Genomic DNA, 22,324 nt, shown 5'->3' with positions numbered 1-22,324 from the left:
AGCCGATTGGACACTTTTTTCGTCTCTAGCGACGTTCGATGACCATCACTTTCCTAGCGTCGACGGTGAGGTCACACATCTTACCGACGTTATTCTTACAGCTGCGGAACGTTCAATACCACGCTCCTCCGAATTGCCCCGGCGCCCCCCAGTTCCTTGGTGGAACGAGGCATGCCGTGACAGAATACGTGAGCGGCGACATGCTCTTCTCGTTTTCCGCCACCATCCTACTTTGGCCAACTGTATCCGCTATAAGCAGTTCCGTGCGCGATGCCTTCGCGTCATCCGCGATAGCAAGAAGGCAAGCTGGAAATTCTTTACTAGCTCATTTAACAACTTCACTCCCTCCTCGGAAGTTTGGAGTCGAATTCGACGGTTATCTGGCGCGCCTAGTTTCTCCCCAGTCTCTGGGCTCACTGTCGCGTGTGATACGGTAGTGGACCCCGTCGAAATTTCTAACTCCTTGGGTAAACACTTTGCTGCGATTTCGAGCACTTCAAATTACCCGCCAGCATTTCTCCCAAAGAAACGTGCAGCGGAAGTGCAACCTCTTGCTTTCTTCTTTCAAAATCGCGAAAGCTATAATACTGTTTTCTCCATGCGGGAACTCCAAAATGCACTCTATTCTTCTCGCTCCTCCGCCCCAGGACCGGATCGTATCCACATCCAAATGTTGCTGCATTTATCAACCCATAGTCTGCGTTACCTCCTTTGCATTTATAATCGAATTTGGACCGACAGTACTTTTCCCAGACGATGGCGGGAAGCTATCGTCGGTGTGCTGCCGGTCTATAGTGTCCAACGGGCACAATATTTCGGCGATCATACGTGTCGCCATCATCAGGTGAACTGACGGACTGAGCTCCTGTGAATGTGCCGGCACAGAGATCCGTACACTACGGCTGCTCAGAGGGAACTGGGTTCAGTTGCGGTGGCGGCCGCAATCAATTGGGTTAATCAAGAGTAAATCGAGCAAACGTATAGTTGTGACGACCACTGCGGACAGAGCCATCACACCGACGTCACCTCAGACGCCGTCGCAATCTGTTCCACCGCGCGACCATGGCGCGGGGTGCGGACGGCGGAGGGAGCGGGCCGTGGGCGGAGGGTATTTAAATCGGCCGCTGCCGCAACCGAACCCACTTCCCTCTGAGCAGCCGTAGCGTACGGATCTCCGTGCCGGCACGTTCACAGGAGCTCAGTCCGTCAGTTCACCTGACGATGGCGACATGTATGATCGCTGAAATATTGTGCCCGTTGGACACTATAGACCGGCAGCACACCCGTGCATATTTTGATTATCAAATACGCTGGGAGAAACTTGAGAATCACATCTCCCTTCTAGCTATCGCCCCATTTCTCTCACGAGTAGTGTATGTAAGGTTTTGGAGCGTATGGTGAATTACCGTTTAGCTTGGTGGCTGGAGTCCTGCAGTCTTTTAACACTGCCCAATGCGGATTCCGAAAGCATCGTTCTGCAGTTGACCATCTTGTTGCTCTCTCCACTTATATCATGATAAATTTTCTCCGGAAACGCCAAACAGTAGCAATATTTTTTGATCTGGAGAGAGCATACGATACCTGTTGGAGGACAGGCATCCTCCGCACACTGTTCTCTTGGGGCTTTCGGGGTCGGCTGCCCCTTTTTCTTCGCGAATTTATGGCAGAGCGTACATTTAGAGTGCGGGTGAACACTACTCTCTCCCGTACTTTCTCCCAAGAAAACGGGGTACCCCAGGGCTCCGTGCTAAGTGTTGTACTGTTTGCCATTGCCATAAATCCAATTATGGACTGTCTCCTTCCCGATGTCTCAGGCTCCCTCTTTGTGGACGATTTTGCGATCTACTACAGCTCTCAATGGACCAGCCTTCTTGAACGACGTCTTCAAGGATGTCTCGATCGCCTCTACTCTTGGAGCATCGAAACCGGCTTCCGTTTTTCTCCCAGTAAGACCGTTTGTGTTAATTTTTGGCTATGTAAGGAGTTTCTTCCACCCTCCTTACATCTCGGACCTGTCAACCTTCCGTTTTCGGATGTCGCTAAATTCTTGGGTCTTATGTTTGACAGAAAACTGTGCTGGTCCTCCCACGTTTCCTATCTTTCGGCTCGCTGTCTGCGATCCCTCAACACCCTCCGTGTCCTGAATGGTACCTCCTGGGGAGCGGACCGAGTGGTCCTTCTCTGCCTCTATCGCGCCTAGGTGCACTCGAAATTGGACTATGGAAGCATAGTTTACTCCTCTGCTCGGCCGTCTATTCTTCGGCGTCTCGACTCGATCCACCACCGTGGATTATGTTTAATGTCTGGAGCTTTTTACACCAGGCCTGTGGAAAGCCTTTATGCTGAGACTGCTGAACCTCCGCTGTCCAATCGGCGAGCAGTCCTTCTGTGTCGTTATGCTAGCCATCTGTCTTCCATGCCTGCTAATCCGGCCCATGACATTTTTTTCAATGCCTCCTTTGATGTAGGGTACGCAGGCCGCCCCTCCTCCCTACTACCACCGGGAGTCCGCTTCCGTCAACTGCTCCATTCTCTTTCCTTTCACTTTCCTAAAACCTTCTTGACAACTTGGTGTACAGCACCGCCTTGGCTCTGTCCCCGGATCGGCCTGCTCCGTGACCTTTGTCGATTTCCCAAGGATGGTATCCCTTCACTTGTTTATCGTCGGGCATTTGCTGCTCTATGTGCACAAATGAAGGAAGCCGCATTTATTTACACTAATGGCTCGAAAACATCGTTAGGTGTAGGGAATGCCTATATTGTTGGCGACACCCCAAATCAATTTCGGCTTCCCGACCAGTGTTCGGTTTATACTGCGGAGCTTTACGCTGTTCTCCAGGCTGTCCACTACATCCGCCGCCATCAGCGGACACAGTATGTTATCTGCTCAGATTCTCTCAGCTCTCTCCTCAGTCTCCAAGCTCTTTACTCTGTCCACCCTCTGGTCCACCGGATTCAAAACTGTCTGCGCTTTCTCCACCTGGGGGGCGTCTCGGTGGCGTTCCTCTGGCTCCCGGGACACGTTGGTATCTGTGGAAATGAGGCGGCCGATATAGCGGCCAAGGCTGCAGTCTCTCTTCTTTGACCAGCTATTCAATCGATTCCCTTCACCGATCTACAGAGCGTTTTATGTTGTCGAGTTGTTCTTTTATGGCACGCACATTGGTCGACACTTCCCCATAATAAATTGCGGTACGTGAAAGCTCTTCCTTCTGCTTGGACCTCTTCCTCCCGAACGCGTCGTCGGGAGGAGGTAATTTTAACTAGACTCCGGATAGGGCACTGTCTTTCTAGCCATCGACATCTTTTAAGCGGCGATCCTGCCCCGCTCTGTCCCCACTGCTCTCAGCTGTGGACGGTAAGACACCTTTTAATTGAGTGCCCCTATTATACTCCATTACGCGCCCGTTTACAGCTGTCGCCTGATATATCATCCAGACTTTGTCTGCTTGTGTCTGTGTATGTGCGGATGGATATGAGTGTGTGTGTGAGTGTATACCTGTCCTTTTTTCCCCCTAAGGTAAGTCTTTCCGCTCCCGGGATTGGAATGACTCCTTACCCTCTCCCTTAAAACCCACATCCTTTCGTCTTTCCCTCTCCTTCCCTCTTTCCTGATGAGGCAACAGTTTGTTGCGAAAGCTTGAATTTTGTGTGTATGTTTGTGTTTGTTTGTGTGTCTATCGACGTGCCAGCGCTTTCGTTTGGTAAGTCACATCTTCTTTGTTTTTAGGTATATTTTAGCAGATGACACGCACTCGGCCGATCGCGTTCTTGAGTTTATTAGTGCCAGTGAAATGACATCAGTCATTTGAAGTTTTTTTTTTTTTTTTTTGGGGACAACCAACCCCTTTCTGTAGTGGATTTTTAAGCCTTCCTTCTGCTTTGTTTCTCAAATTTTTTGATTTTCATTCCCATTTCTGCTGGTTTCAATTTTCGGTTTTTACTGTTTCCTAAACCACGGACCGGGTGCTAATGACCATAGCAGTTTTGCGCCCTTAAAAAAAAAAAACAGTGCATGAGCATTTGCAGAAAATTCACTACCGTTCGCTTGTATATGGGTAGAATTGTTAATACTAGAGAGCGGAAGAGAACACGAGGTAGTGAACATTGCCTATGAACGCTGTTTTATTAGGTTTGTTTATGGAGCTAATATTGGGCATACAGGGTACAACACTTATCTCATTAGAGCCACAATGCACAACTTTGCTATTCAGTGAGGATTATTTTGTGAGGCAAGCACACTGTTCTTGACGGAGTATGCATAATGGCACGGCGAAGGAAGAATTCAAGTGTCTCAATTTGTATGGAAGCGTGACGTGCATGGAGGTCGTGCGCTTTACACGAAATTGCATCTCCATCTCTCCTTAGCACTGGTCCAAAGTTTTCCTTGTATGTCGGCTGCCATTTTTCCCTGGCTTTCTCATTACCATTGAGGGGAAATTTATAAACAGGACACCAATCACTGACGTAGAGCATAATCTCAACACATGACACATCTAGTTAGTGTTCTGATAAAAGTGGCAAGCAGAGAAAATAAAATCATGGCAGTGTTTGACGCCACAGACGACTTCCATCAATGAGGACTTGTAATTTGTTGAAATGAAATGTCTTGCAGTACTACATTTTATAACAATTCCTGTAGGCCACTCCTTATAATAATAAAGTTTGAAACACGGCTGTGTTGTCAGCAACCATTTACAAAGTAAAATTGAAGCAATAACAGCCCTCAGTCACAAAAGAGGTCTTTTGACCCAGGTTTTGGCACTACTATGAGAGTTTATCAGAAGTAAACCACTCAAACGGGCCTATAACATAAGTACAAAAATTATAGGAAATTTTTGTTTATGTAAGTGTAAGACTGGCGAACAGCCTAAGAAAGAAGCAGTACTTACATGTCACGTATAAAATAAGTACTGAGTGATACAGCTTTAGCCACAAAATTTTGAAAAAGGATACATGGAAGGAAAGCCACTATGGGCTGCTCACATATGTCGAGCCACTTTTGCTTTACCTAAAAATTTGCTTGATAGCCTAATTTCATAAATGGCTGCTATTACATACCCTTCCATATCCTTACTCCAGGTCGGACTACAGTTTATCAAACACTGTTGACAATAGGCGATTGGTAGGGCCGTGGCCTTTTCAGGTTTCAGGCCACCCTTCTGGGCAAAGCCTCCACTGGAAACCGTGGAAAAGCATGCCTGCAATTGCTAATGCGGGCGCCTCGATCTGTTGCTACCTGTGGCTCAGCATGTGTAATTTTCATATGTGACATGTAAGTACTGCTCCTGTCGTACACTGTTGGTCAGTACTTGCACTTATATGAAACAACTTTTTTTTCCTTTAAATTTTGTGCTTATGTTATAGGCCTGTTTGAGTGTTTTACTTCTGATAAAGGCACTCATAGTAGTGCCGAAACCTTTGTCAAAATACTCTTTTTTTTTTTACGACCGAGGGCTTATTATTACTGTAATTTTACCTTATAATAATGTTTGAATGTTGTACGTGTGACTATCAGTTAAACATTTATTTGTTTATTCCCTGCAGTCATCACAAAAATGTGAAGTGTCTATTGAATGACAAAAACAAACATTTTACTTGCACCAGGCACACCAGAGCGAGGAAAAATTGATGCAGTCAGCCACTTCTCAGTAACCACTAGTTTTATTTAGACAGAACTGGGATGGAGTCAGAGATGGTCCCAACCATTGTTCTGGATATTGCACTGCATACCAGGTATACTTGATCAAATTAGTAAAGCATGACGAAGAAAACTGGTAATGCACAAATGACTGGAGCTTGAGGATACTGTTCCACTGGTAAACCTGAAATGAGAGAGAGGTATCGGAAATTATGTTGTCTGATAATTTCCTGAAAAATGCTTTCCACTGTTGAAAACTCTCTTTATCGAGAGTTTGAATTGTGTTAGTAGTTCCAGATGGAACCCACACTAAATTTACAGATTTTGCGTCCTCCTCCACAACAACAGAGGCAATGTAAATAGTCTTCACGGGTTTGCCACCAGATCACGTACAAATTCCACAAAATTTCTTTGGAGCAACTGTTAGACATCTTCAGGTGTTTCAACCTCACTGGTGACTAGGTACCTGAATTTGCACAATGTGATCCAGTGGCAAACTCGTGAAGACTATTTACTACATATCCGGTGGGAAAGCTTGAAAAGTCACAACAGAGGCATCAATATGTCCAAACCATGAATCCAACAAAAGCAATGAATTAGTTTCTGCAGCTGGTAGGAAAACATTTCGAACATTTTGTTGAAAATCATTCTTTCCCATTTTTCCAGATTTTTATACGTCAATTACAAGATTTTTTGCAACTAAACAGTCCATTTTTTATTTTTGGTCCTGATTTGCCTTGTGGTTTTTGAAGACAGATATACAGCTGTGAAAACAGTAAACCACTCATACTTATCACTGGCATTATTGCCTATGGATGTGTCATTGCATTCATCGATTGGGCAACTGTCTCCATCTATTTTTCACCCTGAAATGATAAAGTGCAGTGTGCATGCAGTTCTTTCACGAAACCTGACTGATCAGCATTATAAACAGCAGTTGCGGGGATTAGAGCATGTTTCATCTTTACATCGGGTGTGAATTTCTCTATAGCATTGTCTATCACTGGCAGCTGCTCTACACGTTTACGTGACATAAACTCGGTAATTTTGCGACTTACCATTCTGTGCAATTTCTCGAACCTGTATAGCCACATCAATGAAGCCTGGAAGTTAGCAGTGTTCATGTCAGATGCAATTCAGAGGGCGCAGTCTCGTAGATCTCTATTGGTAACGGTGCATAGCTTCTCACGAGCAGTTCTAAATCTTTCAAACATTTTGCTGATCAGATGGTTTCGGGTTTCTGTTTGGCGCTTACTTCTTACTTCGTGTAATTCATTCTACGATTTGTACAGTTCACTTCAAGCGTTTTTCCCTCATTCGTTTAACCAATATTTCTCTGCCTTTTCTTTGATGCTGAAAGCTGTTATAGTACGTGTCGTTTTTAGCTTGGAAGGTACTCTTCTTCAGAACTTTTACTGGCTCAACTGACGTCATCCGAACCACAATTCCTGGAATCGTAACAGTTATTTCCTATTTCTTCTAACGTATCCACGATTTCAAACGAAATGTCAGTATCATTCAAATGAATGTCAAGGAAATCGACTAACAAATGTCATGCTTATGACCTAAGGAGGAGTAGGTGATTTCGGCTGGAAACCACATTCTTCATATTTCATCATTGCTGGATTGAGAACGTTAATTGGATTCTACATTACTGTGAAACTGGAAGAAGAAACGGAACTATCAGCAGGCGTGCTTTACGAAAGCACAATAAATATTAATTCAGCTTTATCTGTGTTGTCGAAACCTACCAATACTGCAAAAAGCAACAGATAATTTGTAATAGATGTTACTCAAGTGCTTAATTTGAGAGAATAGTAACTGTGTACTGTAGTGTCAGAGAAACTATCAACAAAGGGTTACCTGAAACACTCTTGACAAATTACAGTTGGGTTGTGTCATGTTTCTTGTTTACAAATGTATCACTGACTCTGTGTGTGTGTGTGTGTGTGTGTGTGTGTGTGTGTGCAACCGCTCGTGCCTCCACCTGGGGTGCTACGAATTTGGCAATTTTCAGCTGTTTTTTTAATATTTGCAGTGCTTCATAGCAGCTAAAATTTTGAGACTGCAATTTTTTTTATTAAAAAAAATTTTTTTTTTGTCTTCTTCCTGTGTAAAAAATTTCAGAGTAGGTTCTGACACGTCTTATTGGACCATTCCTTTATTAGAAGATACGTGTGTAATTCTGATAAGGATTCTGTATCTGATAATATATCATTTGGATGTAGAATAAGTTTGAAGATTGAGTCAGTTTCAGAACTCCCGCTTCACGATGCGCACACAGCAGAGGCGGTGAGCTGTGAGCCGTATGCTTTGCAGGAGCTGCTCGGTGTGGTGGCCCTGCTGTTCACTGCACAAGGCGTACCTGCAACACAGTCTTTCCTACGCTCTGACCGTGAATACTGGTGCTCGTCCATCGCGCACCGCGTTATACCCTCCTTGTGAACTTACCGATGTGCACCTCTACTGTGCAACATACTGTGAAGTGGGAGATTCGAAAGTTATAAGTTTCCTCTATGACCCCTATAAACCTTTAACCCTGTTGCTGCTATGCACAAGTGTACAGTTCCCGTTATGCCTTTTCCCAGGGGTTGTGGACGTGTATACGCACGCCGCTCGGGTTTTCCTAGAGTGCTGTGAGTGTCCGGAAAGTGCCCAAAGGCACCGACCTCTCACAACTCCGGACGAGCTACTTATGTATCTCAGTGAATAAAATTGTTTAGAGTGTTTGTTGTACAATGTATGTGCCTCATTGTGTGACATCATTTGCAGGAAACCACTAGAATGGTGTGAGATGTGACAATTTTCACGACTACGCAATTTGCGATGCACTAAGATACGAATGAGCGCATCCCGAGGAACTGTCCTTCAGATATAAGACCCTATAACTTGACAATGAAATGAGATGTCCTTCTGGTCTCAGTTTTAAATTTTGGTATCCTATCTACATTTCATTCACTGCAATGTACGTATGTAAATCGACCGTACACAAATTTTATGCAATCCGTTTTATGTTTGCAAAATCTTTACGATATCTTGCACTGTTTTACTTAATTTTATGCAGCACAGTAACTGTGGCATATAGAAAGAAGAAATTTGGTCCTTCCTCGAGAGATGATGTTGGACTGTAAGATGTGCAAAAATAAATTTTTTTCACACGATAGTTTCCTTAAAAATGGACAATAAGTACTTAATATCGGCCAGAATGCCATCTCTCAGCATAGGCACCGGCATTTGGTAAGCAGTACAGCCGTAACAAAAGCAGCCCTCAGCAAGGAATGCAAAGAATATGCCCGTAGCAGTGGAAGGGTTAATAGTAATTGTGAAACACCTGGTATGTGTGTACCTGGTCGTATGTTAGTTTCACATATTGTAATGTGCAGTACTGCTCGAACTGGCGGTTGTGTAGAAACACTAGTGCCTGCCATATATTGTTATTTTTTGTCAGTAATTTTATTTGTCGCACAGGTATATTGTGGATGATGACAGAGCAATCTTCATGTTCAAAGACGGATCTCAAGCGTGGGATGCAAAGGAATTCCTAACAGATCAAGAACGATGTAAATCAGTTGTAATTGAGAGTAAGACTTACTACGGAAAGCATTCGGCTGAGGTGAGTGTGTCTTCAGCTTGTTTTGGAAACATCTGTCTCCATATTACCTGCATTTACTAACAAAAGTACGATTGTAAGGGGGTGTCGAGCAAAATTTGTGACTGTATTGAGGATTTCTTGGTAGGGGGGCACGTGTGTTATCTCGACAGGAGAGCTGTTAGACAGATGTGCCCGCTCTGGACTGTGACCCTTCTGGTTCATGACCTGAAAAATAATATTGGAAATAAATTGGGCTCTTAGCAGTTGATGCAATTATCTGTAATGAAGTACTGTTTGAAAAACGCTGCAGAAATGTTATGTCAAATCTTGATAAGATTTTAAGATGGTGCGAAGACTGACAAGTGGGTTTTAATCGGAAACATAAAATTTTGTACTTCACAAAATGAAATGCTGTATTCTATGCCTAACTGGGTCACATTCATCACACATCACTGGTCAGAGCCGATGACTCGTATCGAATTTTCCTCTTTATCCAACTATCTTATCGGTGGATTGACAAACTGAAAAAAAAAGTACATGGGATTAACAATTTGTAAGGATATGAAATGGAGTGATAACATATGGGTAAGGCAGGTGCCACACTTTGTTCTTTAGTAGGGTACTGGGAAAATGCAATTGATTTACAACGGAGATTGCTTCCAAATCACTTGTGCAACCCATCCTAGATGAATGCTCTATTGTGTAGGGCCCATACCAAATAGAAATTACATCGGATGGTGAATGTGCAAGATGCGTTCAAAAAGTAATAATTATTTCGTAATTTAACATATCTTATTAGTCCTCTTTGTCTGATTTTGTTTTTATTGTGTTGGTAAACGTGTGTGTGAACGGTATCTGTTCAGTGTTAGCTATATTGGATATCTATTGTTGTCAGCTATCAAAAGGTTACACCTGTTTTGGTAGTATTGACAATTGTTTATTTTTTGTAACTTTGGGTGAGAGAATTTGTATTATATTTAAATGCAAAACACTAAATATTGATTTTGGTGAGTGTGCCACAAATAAAAAAGGTTCCTGAGTATTACAAGCATTTTTTAAGAAGGCTGTGAAGACATTTACAATGACAAACAACCTGGGCACCCCAGCATATCATATACCGATGAAATCGTACTGAAACAAACAATTACGAACAATGGCTGAGTTACAGAGAAGTTGCTGATGGTGTTGGCATATTAATTGATCCGTTCCGTGAACTTTTTTTTTTTTTTTTTTTTTATGTGGAACCTGTGATAGCAAAATTTTCTAAAAAATTGTCAAATTTCAAGTTCCGGGTTCATCAGGAGTTTCTAGATGAAGTAGACAACAATGCTTAACTAGTGAAACGTGCCATAATAAATGTTGAAATGTGAGTTTGTTGATATGACATTGAAACTAAGGTTCAATTTCTCCAGTTGAAGTGATTTTGGATTGTTGGTGAGAAGGAAACTTGACAGATGCAGTCAAAAATTTGAAACATATGCTCACTGTATTCCTTGAGCATAATAGCATAGGGCACCAAGAGTTCTTGCCACAAGTCTGAAAAATGATCAATAAGCTGCCCTACTTCAAACTTAAATATAGTTTGAGAAATGGGTGCTACTGCCTTAGGATATTGATGTTGAGGCACTGATCTTCAAATCCAGTAAGTGTGAAGAAAATTGAAGGGTCTATTTTAAACATGGCTGACAGCAGCAACTGTAAATAAATTTTCAATATGTAAAGTTTACAGCCAACTGTAGATAAATTAATTTTTTCTTCTTCCCCCCTTTCCTTTATGGACTCTGTATATTCTTACTGTTTGTATGCGACAAGGCACTGCATACCACATTCTGTTTTGTAAAGTTTATATAAAGCATATTTCCCCCTTTCTACTTGTTGTAACATCTTGATAAAAAGATCCTGCTACAGTATGTTCCTTATTCTCAGCATGTATTTGTAATTAATCACTTTGCTACTTTTTATCATAATCATTTTTATAAAAATTATTTTATTCCTCTTGCCTCTTCCATTAAGCCTGTTTTTATACCACCTACAATTATTTTGTTCAAAACATCTAAACCTGTCTCATACTGATATATTTCTGTAGCAGTTACGTATTTCATACAGTGAGCATTTATCACGCTAGTAGCACCCAGTAAGTGGTGCACTCTACACTGTGTTTTCCTGCCATTGTAACTAGTTGCCAACCTTTCTGTGTAATGTCTGCTCTTTCAGCTTGCTGTACCTGTTGTAACAATTTTTGTGTTTCCATGGAGGATTTTATTGCATATTTTCTGATATTTGACTTGAGCTTCTTAGCTCATCATGTATGGCAACAATTTTAACATCATGTAATTTATGAAAGTACGAATTTTATTACGTGTTATTCTTTTCATATGTTCAAGTATTAAGTATTGTAGATGCTTCTTTTATGATATGTTTATAAACATTGTAGGTGACTTAAGGTTTTTACATTAAACTTGTGCAACTGGTTGGCTGTAAATGTTACGTATTGAAAACTGAAGAGTGTCATTCCAATAGGTTAGCTCATTGGTGGCACTCGCAAGCTACCTGTGACGGACTTTTGCAGCTCTGTATTCCGTTTATCCAATTAGAGTAAGGTTCCGGACTGAAAAGCAGTATCGAGAGTTGAGCAAGAGTTTTGGTAGCAACCACTTTGGTGTGGGAATCATTCTTTTGTCGGATTCTTCCAAACTATCTGTCTGACATTTGGGGAATGGGCAGAAATATTGATTTATGGTACAATGAAAAGTACCTTCTGCCATGCACTTTCATGGCCTCATACTAGAGAAGTAGGTAGAGATTCTGGGCGGTAAGCTATATTTAAACGACGACTCAGTATTAGCGTATATATCTCGGTTCGTATATATTGACATTTGTTCCACTGCTTCTAATTACTCGAATGTATGTTACCTGGGAAAGCAAAGAGGTTACCTGGCCGAGATGGCAGCACAGTCGTGTTTACGCTCGACAAGTAGGGAGCGGAGGCAGTGACGGCGTACACTCGCTACCTTCACAGCGGTAGCACTGCCACAAATCTTTAAATGGCACTGAAAGAGATGCCCACCTGGAACAAGAACAGAAACAGAATGTACAGTATTTCTCACTTCAGCTGCTCACGAGAGTCGACTGCTAACTTTCCTCGGTGACGGTATCTCGAAGAGCTGTGTGTGACAATTTGTCATCTGCTATTTCATTCACGGATTGTAATCCGTACTTTCTGTCAGAGTCTCTGCCACCTGCTTTTTGTAATATTTTCAGTTTGTTCAACCGTCACGGTAACTTTCTTCCAGTAGTTGTCAGTAGAGGTTTGTGCAGATACAAAAAATGCTATCTACATCTACACGACTCTTACCCGTATCTGGATCCACTGATATTTGAAGGTAGCCATCACAGTAGAACCATCAATTTTGTCAGTAAAGTAATTTTAACTTTTAAATTTGTGTGTGGAAATGAATTTCTTGAAATAGTACGGGTGCTACGAGCGCGAGGTCGGCATTCTCGTAAGGTGTTGCCGACGGATCGTCAGGCTCCACTGTACTGGCCCATTTGATTGTTCACAGCGAGTGACAGTGGTCTTCTGTTTGATTGTTAACAGGGTGACAGTGGTCCACAAAATGTAAGAGCCTGTTCTACAAGAAGGTAGTTTTACAGGTACTGGCATCAAAGTGTAGTGAGCAGCCGAGGTGAGAAACACTGCAAATGTCTAGCTATGCACTTAACAGATCACCATTATGTAGTTTTTAATACATCAGAAATCTTAATTTGTAGTTAAATGTTCTCGTTTGGAATAATAAAAGTACTAGACGTGTCTCTAGGAAGGCATTTTTTATTTGTGTCAAAGTGTATTACATCTTTCAACATATTTTTGTCAAAGAGTCAATTCGACTACCTAAACTTATGTATGACAGATATGATAGAATTTCAAACCACTGCAAGCTAATTTATTGAAACGTATAAGAATATTGTACTGATAGTGACACAAGCATGTCTAGTTTACTGTCCCATTCTGTGTCCGCATATTCTTTGAGTGACATCCGAGGCAGCTGTGAAGGCCAGACTTTTCGAGAAAGGTTGTGAAAGTTTGACAGGAATTTCTTATTGCTGTACGTCACTCTTCCTATTGTCGATTATCTCCTCGAGGTGTGTGTTCCGGCACAGTAATGACGATGTGCACTGAGCACAAAAGTCTCTAACATTGATAAAGTGCTGCTACGACATTTGGCGCTCCGTCGGCAACAGACGTGACATTTTACACGGTGCCGAATAGATTCCCCGAATGACTGTAATATTTTTTTGAGTTGAGGCTTGATCTTCTCCAGTTTTTTGTAATCCCACCTACAAAATCTCTGGTGCATAACACTTAGTTCTCGAGTTTTCAGTCTTTGCTGTTAATGAAATATACAGTCACACAGTGTAGTTTATTTTATGATATGAATCGCTCGACAGATAGACTGCTAATGCCTCTCTTACATATCTGAAAATACAATATTCCGTAACTCTCCAGAAACAGCTTCAGGCAGGTGATCAAAAGTTTCCTTTATATTTCTTGAAGTGGTAGTTGGATAAGGTACTAGTTCCTTGGCACTCACAGCAACTCACTTGTTCGCAGCTCGTGGTGTAGTGGCTAGCATTGCTGCCCCTGGGCCACAGAGTCCCGGGTTTGATTGCCGGCCGGGTTGGGGATTTTCTCTGCCCGGGGACTGGGTGTTTGTGCTGTCCTCATTATATCATCATCATCATCATCATCATGACAGTGGTTGTATTGGACTATGGAAAAAAATTGGACTGTGTAAAAATTGGAACTTTGTGCAGGTGCTGACGACCGTGCAGTTGAGCACCCCACAAACCAATCATAATCATCAAACAGCAACTGACTTGGTCCCGTATCAGTAAGGAACAGCACCATGTCAAGAAATCCATTTCCACATGCTACTTTGGAAGGGGAAATGTCTTTGCTGACAACACAGGTGATGAAGTTGTGTTCTGCAGCTGCAGCTACATTCAAACTCAGTGTGACTTCAGGAACTTTTCTGTCTCTCTTACTGTGTAAGAAAGTAATTATATAATCTTGTCCTCCATGAGATGCCTGTTAAAAAAAGCTGAAGTCCCAGTTTTGTGTCCAGTATAAGAATACAGTTTTTTACTTACAAAACAAGCTGTCATATCTTTGATTTTCTCATTGCCATCAGATAAGTAAGCAAATTTCTTCGAAATAGATGATTTCAATTTGGCTTCTTGCATTAATATGAAATCACCTTGTTGCATTTATACAGGGTGTTACAAAAAGGTACGGCCAAACTTTCAGGAAACATTCCTCGCACACAAATAAAGAAAAGATGTTATGTGGACATGTGTCCGGAAACGCTTAATTTCCATGTTAGAGCTCATTTTAGTTTCGTCAGTACGTACTGTACTTCCTCGATTCACCGACAGTTGGCCCAATTGAAGGAAGGCAATATTGACTTCGGTGCTTGTGTTGACATGCGACTCTTTGCTCTACAGTACTAGCATCAAGCACATCAGTACGTAGCATCAACAGGTTAGTGTTCATCACGAACGTGGTTTTGCACTCAGCCCAATGTTTACAAATGTGGAGTTGGCAGGTGCCCATTTGATGTACGGATTAGCACGGGGCAATAGCCATGGCGTGGTACGTTTGTACCGAGACAGATTTTCAGAACGAAGGTGTCCCGACAGGAAGGCGTTCGAAGCAATTGATCGGCGTCTTAGGGAGCACGGAACATTCCAGCCTACGACTTGCGACTGGGGAAGACCTAGAACGACGAGGACACCTGCAATGGACGAGGCAATTCTTCGTGCAGTTGACGATAACCCTAATGTCAGCGTCAGAGAAGTTGCTGCTGTACAAGGTAACGTTGGCCACGTCACTGTATGGAGAGTGCTACGGGAGAACCAGTTGTTTCCGTACCGTGTACAGCGTGTGCAGGCACTATCAGCAGCTGATTGGGTACACTTCTGCGAATGGTTCATCCAACAATGTGTCAATCCTCATTTCAGTGCAAATGTTCTCTTTACAGATGAGGCTTCATTCCAACGTGATCAAATTGTAAATTTTCACAATCAACATGTGTGGGCTGACGAGAGTCTCACGCAAGTGTGCAATCACGCCATAAACACAGATTTTCTGTGAACGTTTGGGCAGGCATTGTTGGTGATGTCTCGATTGGGCCCCATGTTATTCCGGGATACTCTACCTGTGCTGCTAGAACATGTGCCTTTACAAGTACGACACAACATGTGGTTCGTGCACGATGGAGCTCCTGCACATTTCAGTCGAAGTGTTCGTACGCTTCTCAATAACAGATTCGGTGACCGATGGATTGGTAGAGGTGGACCAATTCCGTGGCCCCCACGCTCTCCTGACCTCAACCCTCTTGACTTTCATTTATGGGGGTATTTGAAAGCTCTTGTCTATGCAACCCCGGTACCAAATGTAGAGACTCTTCGTGCTCGTATTGTGGACGGCTGTGATACAATACGCCATTCTCCAGGGCTGCATCAGCGTATCAGGGATTCCGTGCGACGGAGGGTGGATGCCTGTATCCTCGCTAACAGAGGACATTTTGAACATTTCCTGTAACAAAGTGTTTGAAGTCACGCTGGTACGTTCTGTTGCTGTGTGTTTCCATTCCATGATTAATGTGACTAGAAGAGAAGTAATAAAATGAGCTCCAACATGGAAAGTAAGCGTTTCCGGACACATGTCCACATAACATATTTTCTTTCTTTTGTGTGTGAGGAATGTTTCCTGAAAGTTTGGCCGTACCTTTTTGTAACACCCTGTATTAAATTATGTCCGTAGTATGCAATTTATTAAATTTACTCCAATGCATTCACTACGTGTTCACTCAAGTTACTGCAAAGCATTTCCTGTAGGCAGTACAAACTTGGCGACTCACACTTCTCGTAGCGAGTGGCCGGTGTTGTCGTCTCCCACGTACTTCGCACACTGTACAAAAGATAGTCGTGATGGCGCGTAGCCACCAGGTTACTGGGGTGCTGTCAAAGTGGCCGTAGCCAGAAGGTATGCACCGAAACAGACTTCAAATTTTCAGCTAACATTACAGCAGAAGTGTGATCCCGTTCACTGATCCCAGTTAGTAAAATGTGATGAAAAGATAAAGGAGTTATTATTGCAGATATCCACAACAGTGCACACTTTTATCCACAAGGTAGCAATTACTGTGGATATCCTCATCTGTGCAGACCCTTTTTTGGCTCGATACATGGCATTTTGAGACTTCTAATGTCAAAATAGCAAAATCTAATGTGACAACAGTGAATGCAAATTGATTGCATTGCCGAACAGTTGGTTAGTAGCGCCAAGGTTCCAGGTACAATTCCCAGTGACCGTCAAATTTTGTCTTTGGTGTCAAGGTCTGGGAGAAGGTCCTGTAAGCCTCAAGAGGCTGACTGAAAAGTTACCAGAGAATAAAACAGCGACAGTGACACGAAACTCACTGAAATGTTACATCAAAAGGCTTACACTGGGCTAGCTGACACTTGCCGTATAATTATTAGCAGTGAAAGCATCAACCATAATATTTCAGGTTAGAAATGCTAGATGTATTATGACTGTGAATCTTATTATTTGCAAGAATCCAGGTTGATGATATTTGGTCTAGATAGTATGATGCAGTAGGAAGGTTTTTTTTTCCCCAACAGAATGATGAGGAGACGACTGATACTCCTTAATTAATGCCAGAAGTTCAGTTTTCTTTGTCTCTACATACTTTTTTTACACAATAGTCCGGAGTTTTGGTGTATACCATATTTACTCAAATCTAAGCCGCACTTTTTTTCCGGTTTTTGTAATCCAAAAAACTGCCTGCGGCTTAGAATCGAGTGCAAAATAAGCGGAAGTTCTGGAAAATGTTGGTAGGTACTGCCAACTTCAGCCGTCAAATATATGTAGAGCTACACAGGCATGCTTTGCTGGCACAAAGATATATACTTGCGCCAAAACCTTTGAGTCAGTAAATAAATTAAAAAAAGGTAGAATACCAGCTTTTTTCCTCCGCCCCGAGTTTCGACCACTGCATTTTCATACATTATACAACGAAGTAAATACAAATTCTGTATTGTTCATCTTCGAATGTAGCGGCATTTCAAGGTACTATGAAAATCAGACTGGCAAGACTGTTTGGGATGTTTGTCAATATGGCCAACTCTACGTTCTGAATTTTTTCCTACCTGTGAGAAGAGATGGTTGTTAATAGGAACTTTTATGAATTGTGAATCACATGCAGTATTCTCTTCACCATAAGAATAATACGAATATAAACATTTTGCCACGTATTCCTTCGTGTTTGCTGCTATCTCATTTAAATCCTGTCTGCCTAATAAACTACGAAACTAGAGTGAGACAACAGCAAATGCGAAAGAATATACATATTGTGTCATGTTTATATTCGTATTATTCTTATGCCTAATATTGATACAGTCAGAAATGAAGCATGGTAATTGACTAGATTTTTAAATGTAAGATGACTAATTTCTGCGCAGAATGTAATGTACAAAAGAGCGTCTGCAAAGATTTTCGAACGGCGAAAAATTTTTCCTAAACTCTCGTTCAGAACATGTTCAATTATACGCAGTATATTATTTGGTTCTTATTGATCATTATCAAAGAAAGCAGCAGTGTAAGTAACTACAAATAGTAGTCTCTTGCCATTGTTTCGCTAATGAGACAATTCCTCTCTCTCTTTTTTTTTTTTTTTTTTTATCGTAAGCGGCGGTAGTGCGCACAAAAGCAAGCCGTGCCGCGAGCGGCGACAGGTCGTAAACACACATTATCAGACTAACGCATTTTCAGCTTAGAGTGACGTAAACACCTATAACAAAGAGAACGGCACTTATCAGATCAAAGACAAATAAGCAATCGATTCAAATCAGACGAAGCACGTGAAAAAGGAAGGGTACCCGTATAAATACGGACGGAGCGCCTGACGCATAGCAATGGCTACCTGGTAAAGCTTAACTGCTAAGCTTACGACTCGAACCAAACAACTGTAGCTGTATCGTCATTCATTCGACCTAAATTGTCTCATATTACAATGGACCAACTTTGTTTCGATTTGGAGGTGCAGTCTAAAACTTTTCTCTCCCTCGAATGTAGAGTTTCAAATTTCAGGTGCGTCTTAGATTCAGGAAAATTTTGTTTCCTTGATTTCGAGTCTCATTTTTCAGGTGCGGCTTAGATTCGAGTAAATACGGTAATTGTAGAGGAGAAGTGAACACAAAAGGAAACTCTGCATTCACAAGAATGAAACATTGCCTGGCACTGTCTGATGACAGACATGGCACGCCGTTGCTTTGTGACATGTTTTCACAGTGTAGCCTGTATGAATTCAGTTTGTCTGCACTGCAGGAAAGTACACCTTTTGGTAGGTGAAGCCAGCTGTCTTAAGCATACGACTGAGCCTCGATAGTATAACACACCGACATGGGATGTCCCGGGAAGAGTTTTGTATTTGACAGTTCATGTGTGCTGCTGGCTTTTACTTTTGTTGGTGCCTAATCACATAGAGGCTTTAAGGTATGTTATAAATATTTACACAGTTGTCAACATATGCAGTTACAAAGATGTTCTGTCATCTGTACATAACTACTTGTTCATTCCAGCACCTTTTAAAATCAAATTCCTTAGGTGGAACTGTTTTACACAGAGCTTCTTTGCTAGCCTGGAAGTCAAATTCCGTGTGACAATAGCTGTGAACTTATCACAGAAATTGGTGTCTAATAACATAATTATCTATATCATCAACTGAATATTGATTGCGTCTATTTTACTTACTACTTGAATTGTTATCCACTTAGCATTGTCTCTCTCCTTCCATAATTTGCACACTACCGACCTGCTTGATTTCGGCTTGTCAGTATTTACTTGCACATTCCATCACCTTCTTTATCAACACTATCACAGTTTTCTCATTATCATTTTCAGTAAAACTAATGACATGAACAGGAAGTTGTCTCCATTTCCCACAAAGGAATTTTCCACAGGTTGATTTGGATTGGAACGTGACTGTATGTAGTCGCACGAACAATTCAGTTCCGGTTACAGCTGGGTAACCAGTTCAGCTGGTCTGTGTAGCGGTTCTGCCTGCTCTATTAATTTCTTCGTTTGTTGTCCTCAGTGTCAACACACTGGCTGAAAAACTGGTTGTGGAAGTACAACTACTGTCGACTGTAAATGATGTAGCAACAGATGCACAATAGCGTTTCACAGTCTTTTACTTTCACTTTTCACAACACTCCATATACACATTTATATGGCCAGTGCACTATTGTTAAACTTTCAATAAGCCTCAGTAGTAGGTTGCAGGCGAACATCCACGTACTGCTACAATAGTTTCGTGTTGAACATCTACAAACAGTAAAACCTAACCACAAAGTTCACAGTTCTTGAAGAATAATCACGTACATATGGAGCAGACACTGTCATCGGTTTAACACACAGCCTACTGGTGTAATACTTATTTCACTGTTAAGTTGATACATTGTTGTCGTTCTAACCTACACAGGTTCCTCATCTGAAACTAAGCCGTAGACAGACTGTCGCGTGGCTATAATATTTTGGCCCTTATATGTCATCACAATAATAGGTACTGAAACTTCACATTGTTCGATGTTTAATTTACAGAAATAACAGTTGAAACTTAACTCATTAAATTAAGTGAATACATCGAAAAATTCGTTCCTTTTAACAGTTTCTTCTACTACAAGGGTTAGGCCAAATTATTTCTTTAAAACATGAAATTAACAAATATAGTTATGCGTACAATACTTTCGACAAAACTGTGTATTACTTTGGAACTAATAAAGGGCTGGCTTTGCTAACATGTTTTCGAATAGAGCCAAATAGATACTTTAAGATTACTAACATTTCATCTTTCAAATGTTTACAATTAGTACAGAATTTATATTTATTTATGTCAACAATAGAATTTAAATTATGAAACAATTACTGATTTCACCCTATAACAAAAGATACTAACTAGGACTAGTCAAAATAAATTAGAAAATCTCTTACATACATAAAAAATAAGCTCGAAACTACATCCGGTATTATATTCCTTCAAACTGAGGGCCAACCTTTTCCTTTCATGAAAATGCAGATTATATTCATGTATGTCAATAGTAATAAGTTAAAAAACGAATTTAAGGAGGCAGAAGGCAAAACAAGAGGGTAAGTAAAAATATCGCAGCTTGCATCGTCACAGGCTGAGTAATATGTGTGCCTTATCATAATAAATAATCCTGTATTTGTTTGTTATTTACAGGGGAAAGCAGAAGCAGTCAAGGAGAATAAAAAATCATCAGATGAATTATAAATGCCCTAGCAGCAAGTCGATGAAAGTTTGTCGAGCTATTGAAGCAGTGAAGATCAATCTTCAAAAACTCAGAACTTCAAGTGTATTTTTTTCTTTTTTATATTAGTTTTTATGATTCCTCACTGTATTGTGTATTAAGCTTGGAATCTAACCAAAGATAGGACACAATTTAAGTTTGTACATTTGAATCTTTTTACAGAGTAATTTGAATATTGTGACAGCTGTTTAAAAGCTGAATGGACACACATTCCACAGTTCTCAAGAGAGTGTGTAGCTCTCAAGATGTGGGATACACAGACCACAGCAATTAAAAGCTACTCTGAGAATCTCATATTTTAGGGTTAAGTAAGCAAAAGTATAAGGGGTTTGGTTTATATGTATTTTGTTATTGTACATTTTGTGTCAGATAAAATTTCATTAATATTAAATAAATAGTGAATCATTTTGTTAAGAGATGCAAAAAGCTGATAGTCTATCTGGAATCTGCATGTAAATTGGCATGTTGGCAGGTGACAAAGATTTAAAAAAGAATAGATTTTTACATTTTAAAAATGGCAAATGCTATTTTTGAAAATTCTTTTATTACACCACTGCCTAAAACAATATTGGCAATCACAAATGCAGATAACCAAAAATTTTGTCTTCTACTGTTGCTTTTATGAAAGAAATAATAAACAGTGGATCATTTGCAAAATGGAAGGTCTTTTTAAACCTCTTGATTATGGTTTCAGTGCTATGATTGCCTTCTTCAGAAGGAAAATGATTATGACCTAAACAGAGGAACAGTTATATCTTGTTAAGGATACAAAAATTATTCGGGCTTGCTAGATTGTGTGTTGTAAAGGAGATACATTGAAATGTAACCGAACAGTGTCAATAAAATATAAAATGTCACCTCCATAATATTAACATACACAACATGGCCATTGAGCAGTACTTCACTGTTGTACAGACAACGCATTTGCCTTCCGTACGTGACACTTGGGCTACAGAAATTTGCTGGTGAAAGAGAGCACTGGTAATATGCAGGAGAAGTGTGCAATACTGAATGAACATTCTCATGCTAATTTAGCTCAAAACACTAAAATTAAGCCGGCCCTAGTGGCCGAGCTGTTCTAGGCGCTACAGTCTGGAACCGTGCGACCGCTGCGGTCTCAGGTTCGAATCCTGCCTCGGGCATGGGTGTTTGTGATGTCCTTAGGTTAGTTAGGTTTAAGTAGTTCTAAGTTCTAGGGGACTAATGACTACAGCAGTTAAGTCCCATAGTGCTCAGAGCCATTTTGAACTAAAATTAAAATTGTGGCATTAAAAACCAGATCATATTTGGCTACGTACTTCCATGGAATTTACAAAATAGCAAAAATTGGTAGGTTAACATAAAGAACAGCTTAGTGTGTAAAATGAGCATCAAAATGTCAATAAACACACTGTTGTTGTTATGGTCTTCAGTCCAGAGACTGGTTTGATGATGCAACTCTCCACGCTACTCTATCCTGTGCAAGCTTCTTCACCTCCCAGTACTTACTGCAAGCTACATCCTTCTGTATCTGCTTAGTGTATTCATCTCTTTGTCTCCCTCTACAATTTTTACCATCCACGCTGCCCTCCAATACTAAATTGGTGATCCCTTGATGCCTCAGAACATGTCCTACCTACCGGTCCCTTCTTCTAGTCAAGTTGTGCCACAAACTCCTCTTCTCCCCAATTCTATTCAATACCTCCTCATTAGTT

At 41.2% G+C, this 22,324-nt stretch overlaps 1 protein-coding gene across 1 annotated transcript in view; it reads left to right on the top strand.

Moving 5' to 3' along the window:
* The window catches only part of LOC124552699 (LDLR chaperone boca), a 41,042-nt gene extending 19,546 nt beyond the window's left edge, over positions 1 to 21,496 (top strand). The window contains exons 4-5 of the mRNA XM_047127040.1: positions 9,110 to 9,254; positions 20,543 to 21,496. Coding sequence (XP_046982996.1) covers positions 9,110 to 9,254; positions 20,543 to 20,593 — 196 coding nt within the window. The 3' untranslated portion in view covers positions 20,594 to 21,496. The remainder of the gene's footprint in view (positions 1 to 9,109; positions 9,255 to 20,542) is intronic.
* Positions 21,497 to 22,324: the final 828 nt, after the last annotated feature.

Source organism: Schistocerca americana, chromosome 10 (assembly GCF_021461395.2).
Source record: "Schistocerca americana isolate TAMUIC-IGC-003095 chromosome 10, iqSchAmer2.1, whole genome shotgun sequence".
NCBI classification, from domain to species: Eukaryota; Metazoa; Arthropoda; class Insecta; order Orthoptera; family Acrididae; genus Schistocerca; species Schistocerca americana.
This window is presented reverse-complemented; position numbering and strand designations above follow the sequence as displayed.